Consider the following 12,939-nt stretch of genomic DNA (forward strand, 5'->3'; position numbering starts at 1 on the left):
AGTGAGAAGTGAGATTACTGTGTCGCTGAACAGTGCGCAAAGAGTTGCACTTACAGTGGATGGGTGGACATCTTGGGCTAGAGATTCATATACATATATATATTATTATTATATTTCATATAAGACACTCAGTGAGAATAGTCTGTTTGTGTTTACACTATAGCAACAGCTGTGAGTCTCAGGTGCCAAATTGTTTACATTTTCTTTGCACAAAACCCAATTGTGAAAGGGCTTAAATAAGTTGTTTTACACGTTCTACTGTTTATAAGGAATAAAGTGGTATCCTTTTTGTAATACCATACTGAATTCCATCTTTTTAACAGCTTTTTTTCTTTGCTTATTTGCATCATGTTTAATTGCACAATATCGCAACAAATTGCATTGTATCGTATCGGATCGCATTGATTTGAACTTAATGTGTATCGAATCGTATCGCATCGTGACGACGGTGAAACGTATCGCATCGTATCGCCAGAAAATTCCACGCATCGCTGGCAGTGGATCGTGATGTGTATCGAATCGTCCTCAGTGCTGAGATTCACATCCCTAACAGACACAGACACACACTGTCTAGTATTGCCTAAATGATAAATTTGCTGCCATCTTGTGCCATTCTCAATTGAAGAAATCGTTAATTTACATTTTTCTGAGGCGGTCATGAACACCTCTCGAGTCCAATGGAAGAAGAGAAGGCACGAAGACGGACGAAGACGCACCTCTTTGTTGAGGCTTTGAAAACCATTCCTAAAGTGTGCGTTTTAAAAAAACAACATCACAACTCTCCTTCTTTCGGAACTGCAACAAAAACTTATTTAATAAAGCCGTGACATAGTTCACTGAATCAACAGTAAGTTATCACATTGTGAGCATGTCTCCAGCAAGGAGCCATCTTTGGGTCGACATATTACCGTAATGACGTTTACACCACACTGAGGAACAAAAAAGTGGAAGGAAGGACGTTACTTTCTGTTTCAGACGCCTGCTGCGCACATCAAAATGGCTAAAAACACAGAAGCTACATTTTCCAGCATGCCTAACTGGTTCATCTGTTTGTTTGGGTTTAACCCTGCCTCAAAAATGTGCTTCACGAGATTGTGACCAGATTCCAAAATGTGAATTATTTTATTGTATAAATACACAATACGCCAAGAAATTGTGTAAAAGAAATTACCCATCCATTTACCCATCCACAAGTGTACCACTTGTGCACATCAGAGTGGATATAGCAAATAAAATAGATGAACAAACGTAAAAATTATTATCTGCAATCTTTGGTTTGGTAAAAAGTTTGCTCACGACAAGTGTTCAATCAGAACTCTACTCTTTAGTAATACATGCGAGGACAAGTACACAGGAACACCAATGAGGTCATGTAACTGACTGTTTTATCCCCATGAAGGTCAGTGGGATAAGTCAGTCAGTGTTATGCATCTAAAATAGACGGGTATCATGCTAGCCGTGTAAAACCAGCGAGTGCATGACTCCATTGAAATGGGAGAGGCCATAAAAACATTCCAATACAGTGTGGGTTAGTAAATGACATGAATAAACAGGATCAAAGACAATGAAATTGACAATATAAAACAGATAGGGCACATCAGTGCACAGTGTAAATGAATTCAAGAGCAGGACAATCCTCAATGTAATATTATTGGTATAATAATTCAGGATAGATGCCAAAGCAAAGAATAATGTACAGTAGATTTTGATATCCACAATATTTTAAGATGATTCACACAGTTTAAATCAAATCATCTCAGTGGTTATGTCTGATCATTTTGGTCTTTCTTCATTGAATTCCATTGAATATTTTGGCTAAATATTTTTCAATGAAAACAATAACTTCAGGGGAGCAATTTTTACCCAAGATCCCCCTTACCCTAAGCCAACAGACTTGAAGCTGTAACCCTATTTTGAAACCCTACTTTGAAACTGTAACCCTACTTTGAAACCCATTTTCATCCACTAACCCTACTTTGAAACACTAACAATACGTTGATACACTCATACAAAAACTACCTTTTCTTCTCTTCCAAGATGGCGCCTGAGTAGGCAGCCGTCGGCAAGAGCCTTGCATTTTTTGTTGTTTTTGTGTTTGTTTTGTCACTTTGTGTTGTTGCTACATCGTGTGGACCTGATGTGGACTGTTTTCTGCACTTTTGGCCACGACATTTGTCAAAGAAGAAGAATCTGTGCTTGGTGGTTGCGCCTTCCTGTCGGCACGCGTGTACCAGCACTGATTTTTATTGGGAGGAACGTCAGAGCTCCGGGGTGCTTGTGTCTTGCGCCTGAAATAGGCATCATTTTCACAGCCCCGCTTTGTTCAGTGAAAAGGTCGGTGCTGTTGGACAGTCTGCGGCTGGATGGATGCATGGCTTGAGGAGCCAACGATGAGATGAAAGGAGTGTCAGCGCAGATTTACATGGAACAGGAGAAGAGAGACAATCTCTTTTTCGTTCATGAATGCTTCAGCTTTTTGTTGCTTCAAGCTTAGCTTGCAGCAAACGTGTGCACATTTCAGCATGACGTCTTTGTTCCAATGGTGAAAAGGACACTTTGATTCACTCCTCCTTGATCTATTACTGCTTCAAAGACCAAAGAGAAAGGAGGGAAAGTGGTTAAGATTCCAGGACTGTCTGTTTTATGTGTTGTATTATTTTGTCATTTTATGTTAAGTGTTCTTTTGATGACGGCGTGGGCACCTGTTGCGGCTCTCGTTTGTTTGTTTGTTTGTTTGTTTATTGAACATAAAACATATACAGTAATAATTTGACAGAAAATAAGGTAGATAAAAAGTAAAAAGAAAGAAATCAGTCTTCATTCAACACAGTTATTATGTTCAAGGGAGTAGGATGAAGTAAAAAACTTATCTAGTCCTACCCCGTTATGTGTTGATATCTAACAAATCATTTTTATATCAATCAGAAAAGAAAAAAGTAAGAAGAAAGAAGTCTCCATTAAGGCCCATACTTTACCCTTAACTGTGATATTTTTACAACTTTTGGTTTGTATCAGAATTATATACATCCACACCCTGGCTCTCTTGTGTCATTTTTCTCTTGTATTCATAATGGATATTTCAATACCTTTCTCTATTTATCAACTTAGTTCTGATTTATCATTATATTTAATGTTTTGAATTTATCATTTTAACTCTGATTGATGTAGGTTGTTTGTACTATTTTTTTGAATTTGTTTTTGAAATCAGCAAGCGATTTACTCATTTTCAGGTCCGTTTCGAGATTATTCCACAGATTAACACCTTTTATAGATACACTTCTTTGTTTGTTCTTGTTTTGAGTTTTTTGAATAAGTTGGTACGTCTTAAATCATAGCTGCTTTCTCGAATTTCGAAAAATGTCTGAATGTATTGGCAGAGCAGGTTATTGTGTGCTTTGTACAATAATTGGGCAATTTTAATGTCACCCAGGTCATAAAAGTTCATCGTATTAAATTTGATAAATAGTGGATTTGTGGGTTCCGTATATTTTGATCTATTAATAATTCGAATTGCTTTTTTTTGTAGTTTGAGAATAGGGAGTGTGTTTGATTTGCAGGCATTTCCCCATATTTCCACACAGTAGGTCATATGTGGTAATAATAATGAAGTGTATAATGTGTACAAAGATCTCTTATTTAGCACTTCCTTGGCTTTGTAGAGGATCCCTACGGTCTTGGCTATTTTTCTTTTTACGTTATCGATATGTGGTTTCCAACATAGTTTTGAGTCTATTACTAATCCGAGAAACTTTCATACGCTCTTTCTATCTCAATTGAGTTTAGCATAATTTTAGCTTGGTGTTTGATTGTTCTTGTGCCAAAAACAATTAACTTCGATTTTTTTCAGGTTAAGTGACAATTTATTTCTGTCGAACCAGTTTTTTAATTTGTTTAATTCGTTTTCTACGGTTGTCAGGAGCTGTTTCAGATTTATTCCAGAACAGTAGAAAGTTGTATCATCAGCAAATAGGACACATTTAAATTGTTTTGAGACCTTGCAGATATCATTTATATATAATATGATTGTTTTGGACCAAGCACTGATCCCTGAGGAACTCCGTGAGTGATTTTCAGTTGATTCGTTTTTTTTAGTTGAGATGCACGTACTGATATCTGTTTTCTAAATAACATTTTATCAATTTATAAGCTACACCTCTAATGCCATATCTATTGAGTTTTTTCAATAATATACTGTGATTTATTGTGTCAAAAGCTTTTTTTAGATCTAGGAAAACCCCACCAGTAAATTCTTTGTTGTCTATATTAGTGGCCATTGCTTCCACAAACTCCATAACTGCCATTGAGGTTTTCCCTGAAGCCATATTGATTCTCACTTAACAGCGCATGCTTTTGTATAAAGTCTGCGAGAAAATAGTTTTTCTAATATTTTTGAAAATTGTGGTAGTAATGATATTGGTCTATAATTTGTAAACAGATGTCTTTCTCCACTTTTACAGATTGGAATAACTTTAGCAATTTTCATTTTTGATGGGAAGATATCAGCTTTGAATGACAGATTGCATATGTGCGTGAAAGGTCGCACTACATATTCTATTCTGCTTTATTATTGTCATATCAATATTAAAGCAATCAGTTGGCTTTTTATTTGTAAAAGTTTTTATAATATTTGATACTTCTTGTATTACAGCAGTAAGGAACATCGTGGAGGAGTTTTTTTTCCTACGTATCTATCTATTTCAAACAATTTTGTTGGATTAGGATTTTTTTTGGATAGGTTATTGCCGATGTTGACAAAATACTCATTAAATTCAGTTGCTATTTCTGCAGTTTTTTCCAAAATAGTATTTTTGCCTTTGATATAATACTCTGGATACTTCTTTTTTTAGGACTATTTCTGATTACTTGGTTAAGTATTTTCCATATTTCTTGTGTGTTACTTTTATTCTGCTCTAATAGTGCATGATAATGATCTCTTTTACTGGTTCTTATAATAATTACTACTTTTTTTAGGTCTTATATTTTTTTCTGCTTCTTCAGTTCTCAATTTTAAAAACAATTTATATAAATTGTTTTTCTTTTTACATGCGTTTTCTATGCCTTTCGTTATCCATGGCTTACTTGGGTCTTTATACTTTTTGGAGACTTCAGTTAATGGAAAATGTTTATCATATAAGGAGATTATGGTAGACTCAAATACTTCAAACGCTGTATTTGGGTCTTCGTTTGAGTAGACCTCGGTCCAGTTTTGTTTTTCTAGGTCTTGCTTCAAGGCATCGATGGAGCGTTGGGTTCTTAGTCTTATTTCTGTTATATGAGTTGTTAACTTAGCTTTTCTATCAAAATAATTATGAAAAACTGCAAAAACAGGTAGGTGTTCACTTATGTCATTAATGAGAAGTCCACTTTCCATTTTATGATCAATCTTATTTATAAATATGTTATCTATTAATGTGGCTGTGTCAACTGTTATTCTGCTACGTTTCAGGATTACTGAGAGAAAGCTGTTGCTATACATAGTATTTATGAAGTCAGTTGTTTTTTGTGTCCTTTTGGGTTCAATAAGTCAATGTTAAAGTCACCACATATTCGTGTTTTCTTATCGTTGTAGTAACTGAGCATATCTCTTAGTTTTTTTATTGAATGTGTCAATACATGATCCTGGTGTCCTATAGATTCAACTTATGATGATGTTTGATGCCTTTTTATTATTTAGTTCAATGGTTAGACATTCCATTAGGTTTTCTATTGTGTTTGTCAATCTCTCGATTTGACTGCAAGTGCTTTGTCTACATATATTGCAACCCCCCCCCCCCTTTTTTTTGTTTTCCCTATTAGTTGCAAACATTTCAGAACCTTCTATTTCCATTTCAGTTGTTTTGTCTTCATCAAGCCAAGTTTCTGATAAGGCAATTATTTTAAATTTATTGAATTTAGTCAGGTATTCTTTGATTTTTGTGAAGTTTTTATAGACACTTCTACTGTTTAAGTGTATTACTGAAAGTGCATTTTCCAATTTCTATTCGTGTTTAATTGTTCATCCAGATAATAGTCAGAGTTTGTTACCCTTTGTTTGTTCTTGAAGAAGGTATTGTCTGGGTCCAAATTGTTCTCGGGATCGAATGGCTTCTAGTCAATATCATCAAACACATCTTCTTACACATCACATGCAAGATGGCAGGATGGCAGTTCCACAACAAAACAAAAATGATTTACAAAAAGCATGGTCGGTCACATTGTATCTTTAGACTGTGTGCCATTCATAGCATACAGTACGCCCATGGATTGTGAACCCTGAGTCGAGGGAACCGTGAGACTCTTTGAAATAGATTAGAAAGAGAGAAAACAAACTGTTCATCAAGTAACGTTGCTCTCAAAAAAACAATTGTGTGCACGGTATGTGGAGTATGTGGTGTGTGATGCACAACAATTGTCAGCATTGTGACAAGAAATGATCCCTTTACTCACTTCAGGTTAACATTCTGGCAAATTAGCTTGACACATGCAGTGCCAAGTGACTTGAATTCCTGTACATCTCTCATCTTGTTAAGAGGACTTTTACATCACTTTATCTATCTTTGTACAGTGCAGTATTGTGTCAGATGTTGCCGACTTGGCATCCATTGCAGCCTAGTCATTCTGGAAGGTGAATTCCCCCATCTGAGGTTTCTCATTTTTCCCCAGATGTTTTCTCCTTGCCCTCCCGGTCAGGGGGTTTCATTAATATTTGTCAACTGTAGGCTTGTAGAGCCCTTTCAGACGGTTTGTGATTAAGGCTTACATAAACAAATGTGACTACTTGGATCCTTAGCAAAATCTCCGAGCCATTTCCCTTATTACCATATTTCAACTTTATCCTAAGTGTTTTTTCTGCCTGCGTGAATTGTGTTAAATGTCTCAAAATATTTGCCTCTAAATGGGTTTCTATATCTTAAACTGGTAGCTTACTGGGTTTATAATCTTTTATAACCACCATAGTTCTGTCTACAAACAATTTTTTTTTAATTCATAAAACAATAACTAATAATAGTAACTAATCAACTCAAGGCGCCCCGGTAGTCCAGTGGTTAGCACGTCAACTTCACAGTGCACAGGTATTGGGTTCAATTCCAGCTCCGGCCTCCCTGTGTGGAGTTTGCATGTTCTCCCCGGGCCTGCGTGGGTTTTCTCCGGGTCCTCCGGTTTCCTCCCACATTCCAAAAACATGCCTGGCAGGCTGATTGAACACTCTAAATTGTCCCTAGGTGTGAGTGTGGGCGTGGATGGTTGTTAGTCTCTGTGTGCCCTGCGATTGGCTGGCAACCGATTCAGGGTATCCCCCCTGCCCTACTGCCCGAAGACAATTGGGATGGGCTCCAGCACCCCCCACGACCCTAGTGAGGATAAAGCGGTTCGGAAAACGAATGAATGAATGAATGAATGAATGAATAATCAACTCAAACTGTATTGTGAAAAATCAACCAATATACGGCTATGATGGTGCTATGATCTTTAAGAGATGTCAAATAATACTTTGTCAAAGAGGTTGAAATGGTGGTTTGTTTGAGTTGTGTCACTGAACTATGTATCATGGTTATTGTCTTGTAGGAAAGCCTGGAATACATTTTCCTCCTCATCTTCTCTGTGGAATGTTTCCTGAAGATAATTGCCTATGGATTTCTTTTTCATGCCGATGCGTACTTAAGAAACTGCTGGAATATTTTAGACTTTGTTTGTGTATCAGTTGGGTAAGTTTGTGTTTTTGCTGAGTGCTTAATATGAATATTATCCTTTGTATTTTTCAGTTTTTCCATTTTTTTTCATGTTATTTTCATGTTTTGAAAATTGTGATGAAGTGCTCTCTAACTTAATTTTGACTGTGAATGACACTTTTTATTTTGTAGATTTCACCGTAGACTATACATAGATTTTCGTATGTCGAACCTATTCCTTCATTTTCCAATTGTTAAGATGGTACTTGATGTGACATTTGTTGCTATTTCAGACTCTTTACTGTTGCTGTGGATGCTATTAATCACATCAGTGGAGTAGAGCCTGTAGTCGGAGAAAAAGGGGGTGGTTTTGATATGAAAGCTCTGAGGGCTTTCAGAGTCCTTCGACCACTGAGGCTTGTGTCTGGAGTCCCAAGTAAGCAAACACTGTTTTCAAACCAGACTGTCACAATGACACATTTTCACTAGTTTTCAGAGCAATGATTTTTATTCAACACTCATCAAAAACTCATGGAATTTTATAAGTACCTATCAGGTCACTCCTCCTTCCAATAAAAAGTCAAGTACAGTAAGTAGAGCGAGGACATTTTTCTGACCAAGGAAAACTTTTAGTTTGGAGGTCTTGGCAGCCTCCAATTTTTCATAGTTCTTGGTAAAGCGTACAAACGGGGTTGCTGCTTTGAAAAGTTGTAGTGGGTGCTACTGAACCATTTTTGAAAACTCCCACAATACAAAATTATATATACAGGTATGTGTGTGTGTGTATATACAACTATATATATTCCAATGAATGTCATTTATGGGTGTGTCTAAGTTTCTATAGTTTAACGCTCCTAGTCTCTTCGTTAATTTATTTCTTAGTTTCCTTTTATTTTTTTTATTTGCTGCAGGAAATACTCTATAGATGATCCTGGTAAGAAAAAAAAGAAGGCCAAATTGACCCACTAACCCGTTATAGAACACCAAAGAAAATGTTTCTGTTATAAATTGTTGTATAAATATCAAGATATTTGATTCTATACTGCATTTTGTTCCTTCTTAGGTCTGCAAGTTGTCATGAATTCCATCCTGAAGTCCATGCTGCCCTTGTTCCACATAACTCTACTGGTCTTTTTTATGGTTACCATCTACTCGATAATGGCTCTTGAGCTATTCAAATGTAAAATGCATAAAACTTGCTACTACACAGGCACCGGTATGTTGTGCTATTTATTTTATTTTATTTTTTATATTACAAACATACATTTTTGTCAGCTCAGACTATTGCTTTTAAAATAATTTATAGGATCCCTGCTGTCATTGTGTGTTCTTTTAGTAATTTTGGGAAGTCGTTTTGTGCAGTATAAATTAAGTTAACTTGCCTGGCTTCCTTGAGAAAGCTTTGATACGAAATGAAAGCTCCATAAAAATCTGTCTGTTTTGTCCATACTCAGACATCATTGCTACGGTGGAGAATGAAAAGCCTGCCCCATGCGCCCAGGCAGGGAATGGGCGCCGTTGCACCATCAACGGCACAGAGTGTCGGGCCGGCTGGCCTGGTCCAAACCACGGCATCACTCACTTTGACAACTTGGGATTTTCCATGTTGACAGTGTACCAATGTATTACTACACAAGGGTGGACTGATGTCCTATACTGGGTATGTTGTGTCACATTTTTGTCTCAAATATGACACAAAGCAGGGATATGTAACATAGACACCAATGAACAGGTGAATGATGCGATTGGAATGGAATGGCCCTGGATCTTTTTCACCACACTCATCCTGGTCGGTTCCTACTTTGTGCTCAACCTGGTTCTTGGTGTACTTAGTGGGTAGGAACACTTTTCAATTATTTTCTTTTGGGATTTTAATTAAATCATATTTCACTGTTTTCAATTATCTTTCTCTGGTGTTCTTTATCACTAGTGAGTTCACCAAAGAACGAGAGAAGGCCAAGTCCCGAGGTGAGTTTCAGAAGCTGAGAGAGACCCAGCAGCTGGATGAAGACCTCAAGGGTTACATCGAGTGGATCACCCAAGCTGAAGTCATAGATAATGACCATGAAGGGCAGAGTAAGGACCACAGAACAAAGCAGAGGAATTGAATACTGTAGACCAGTACACATAGCCCAACCAAACCTCCAGTTTTCAGGCAAGCTACTTTGAAAATGTAGTGAGCTAAGCTGCAGTTTGTTCTCTATTAAAACTGCAGTGTTGTGACTGTTTGTTATGCAGTTGCTTTGGCTCTTTTATGCTTTGTATCTTTAGTCTATCAAATAGAGTTGATGTCTCCCGGTATATAAACTTGGATTACAACAGGTTGTCGGCAATATTCCCTCTATTTTTTCATTTCTGGGCAAACAGACAATCTCCCTGAGCACAGCGATGAACACTGTGAGCAATATTAGAAATGCTCGCTGTGGCCACACACTAGTATCTCACCTGGGATCATAGAAAGTGTCATGGCTTATTAAAAGAATCAAATTACAACAGTAATTTCCATAAGTTTGCTTTTAATATAACTAATGTGGCCCACTTAAAGTGAAAAAGACAAAACTCATCGATTGTTCGTGAGAGTCCAATTTTGGCTTAGGTCACTGAGATCCAGTTTGAGCCTGGATGAGGGTCTTGCTCTGGAAGAAATGAGACATACACATCTTTCAGACGCAACATTCTGTTCACATTAAAACATTCACATTTTCCACAATGTTGTGCGATGTATCTTGTGATAGTGTATTTTATTGGCGTTTCTACTACTCATAAATGATCAAGTCATCAAAGAATTTAATGATCATTATCCATAATGGAAACATCGTAATATAAATGTCACGAGAATATCCACAAATCTGACTTAAATATTATTATTTATACTTATACTTATTTTTCACGACAGTCCTTCTCACTTCCCCAATCGCTGTACACTTGAGTCTTTGTCGAATTCCAACACCTTCCAAATGACTTTTCTGCTGAATGTGTCGCTTGAGGGTCGTCCAGCTTCCATTGAGTCCATATTTTGCATCGTAAAATTGGCTTACAATTTAAGATTCGCCACATGGTTTGCAGAGTAGACCTTTTTCACTTGTTTAATCATTTGTTGATTAAAGTGCACTGTCCCAATGAACAAAAAAAGAAAATGGATTCCCAATCTAAAAGAACATTGCATCATATCGTATGATTGGCTTGACACACATCACTCACTGAATTACACAGCAAAATGATGCAGAAAAAAAGATACATATCTAATTCATTTTACTTTTTCAACTTCTGTGTCCTAATTCGGCTTCTCACGTGACAATATGTAACGACAAGTCATGGACCCAGCAGACTGATTTCCGTAATCTAGCTCCCTGATGCACTTTTGAAATTGAGAGGGTCATTAACCCTTTTGCCGCCTGTCTTGCTCATAAATTAACATGCCCAGAGGGTATGAAAACCTATGATCACAACTGTATATATTAGTGGTTTTACCATCACATCCCGCTAGAATACATGAACTGATCTTGGTACAAACTAATGCAATGTAAATTCTCTGAGACCCGACACTGCTCTCCAGAGCATGTTCTCCAATAACTTTGTCACTCAGAATGAAAGTAAAAGACCTTTATTGAGGCCATATTTTGCAGTCACAGTAACTACACTAACTGTGTCTCCTCAGGTTTGCTTCCCACCGAAAATGGAGGATCTCAGGCAGGAAGTGTTGGAAAAATGGACACAATGCAGTTAATATTGTATTACTAGTAGGTTTTAGTTTCTTATTCCCATCAGTGGCGGCTGGTGCTGTTTTCTCCAGGATAGGCACTATAGATATAGCTTTTATGTATGGATATACACAAATCCATTCATACAAATACATATGTAATTGTGATTATTGTTTTTATATTCAGTACAATATTCAGGTCTACTGTCCGCAGCCAGATCTGCATTGAAAATGAGAATCTGTTTTTAATGACCATACCTGGTCATATAAATGATAAATAAATACATACCCTCTCCGTGAGTCGTCACCTTACCGTGGTGGAGGGGTTTGTGTGTCCCAATGATCCAAGGAGCTAAGTTGTCTGGGGCTTTACGCCCCTGGCAGGGTCACCCATGGCAAACAGGTTCTAAGTGAGGGGCCAGACAAAGCACGGCTCAAAGACCCTTTATGATGAGTAAAATATATGGACCAAGGTTTACCTTGCCCGGACGCGGGTCACCGGGGCCCCCCTCTGGAGCCAGGCAGGGAGGTGGGGCTCGTTGGCAAGCGCCTGGTGGCCGGGCCTACACCCATGGGGCCCGGCCGGGCACAGCCCGAAGAGGCAACGTGGGACCCCTTCCCATGGGCTCACCACCCATGAGAGGCGCCAAAGGGGTCGGGTGCAATGTGAGCTGGGGGGCAGCCAAAGGCGGGGACCCTGGCGATCCGATCCTCGGCTGCAGAAGCTAGCTCTTGGGACATGGAATGTCACCTCTCTGGCAGGGAAGGAGCCCAAGATGGTGTGTGAGGCAGAGAATTTCCGACTGGATATAGTCGGACTTGCCTCCACACACAGCCTGGGTTCTGGTACCTGTTCTCTCGAGAGGGGTTGGACTCTCTTCCACTCTGGAGTTGCTCACGGTGAGAGGCGCAGAGCAGGTGTGGGCATACTCATTGCCCCCCGGCTCAGTGCCTGTACATTCGGGTTCACACCGGTAGACGAGAGGGTTGCCTCCCTCCGCCTTCGGGTGGGTGGATGGGTCCTGACTGTCCTGAGCTACAAACAGCAGCTCAGCATACCCACCCTTTTTGGAGTCCTTGGAGGGTGTGCTGGAGAGTACTCCTGCTGGGGACTCCCTTGTTCTGCTGGGGGACTTCAATGCTCACGTGGGCAATGACAGTGAGATCTGGAGGGGCGTGTTTGGGAGGAACGACCACCCCCCCCCCCCGATCAGAACTCGAGTGGTGTTTTGTTATTGGACTTCTGTGCTCGCCACGGATTGTCCATAACGAACAGCTTGTTCAAACATAATGGTGTCCATATGTGCACTTGGCACCCGGACACCCTAGGCCGCAGTTCGATGATCGACTTTGTAGTTTTATCATCGGATTAGCGGCCGCATGTTCTGGACACTCGGGTGAAGAGAGGGGCGGAGCTGTCAACTGATCACCACCTGGTGGTGAGTAGGCTCTGATGGTGGGGGAAGATGCCGGTCCATCCTCACGTATCGTGAGGGTTTGTTGGGAGCGTCTGGCGGAATCCCCTGTCAGGAGCTTCAACTCCCACCTCCGACTGAGCTTTTCCCATGTTCCGGGGGACGCAGGGGACAT

The 12,939-nt window shown here is 39.1% G+C and overlaps 1 protein-coding gene across 1 annotated transcript in view; it reads left to right on the plus strand.

Annotated features, from left to right (window-relative positions):
- Nucleotides 1–12,939, plus strand: part of LOC127607190 (dihydropyridine-sensitive L-type skeletal muscle calcium channel subunit alpha-1-like) — an 81,498-nt gene that overhangs the window by 15,670 nt on the left and 52,889 nt on the right. The window contains exons 3-9 of the mRNA XM_052075339.1: nt 7,546–7,685; nt 7,943–8,085; nt 8,713–8,865; nt 9,104–9,309; nt 9,382–9,485; nt 9,580–9,725; nt 11,308–11,389. Coding sequence (XP_051931299.1) covers nt 7,546–7,685; nt 7,943–8,085; nt 8,713–8,865; nt 9,104–9,309; nt 9,382–9,485; nt 9,580–9,725; nt 11,308–11,389 — 974 coding nt within the window. The remainder of the gene's footprint in view (nt 1–7,545; nt 7,686–7,942; nt 8,086–8,712; nt 8,866–9,103; nt 9,310–9,381; nt 9,486–9,579; nt 9,726–11,307; nt 11,390–12,939) is intronic.

Source organism: Hippocampus zosterae, chromosome 9 (assembly GCF_025434085.1).
Source record: "Hippocampus zosterae strain Florida chromosome 9, ASM2543408v3, whole genome shotgun sequence".
Taxonomy (NCBI): Eukaryota; Metazoa; Chordata; class Actinopteri; order Syngnathiformes; family Syngnathidae; genus Hippocampus; species Hippocampus zosterae.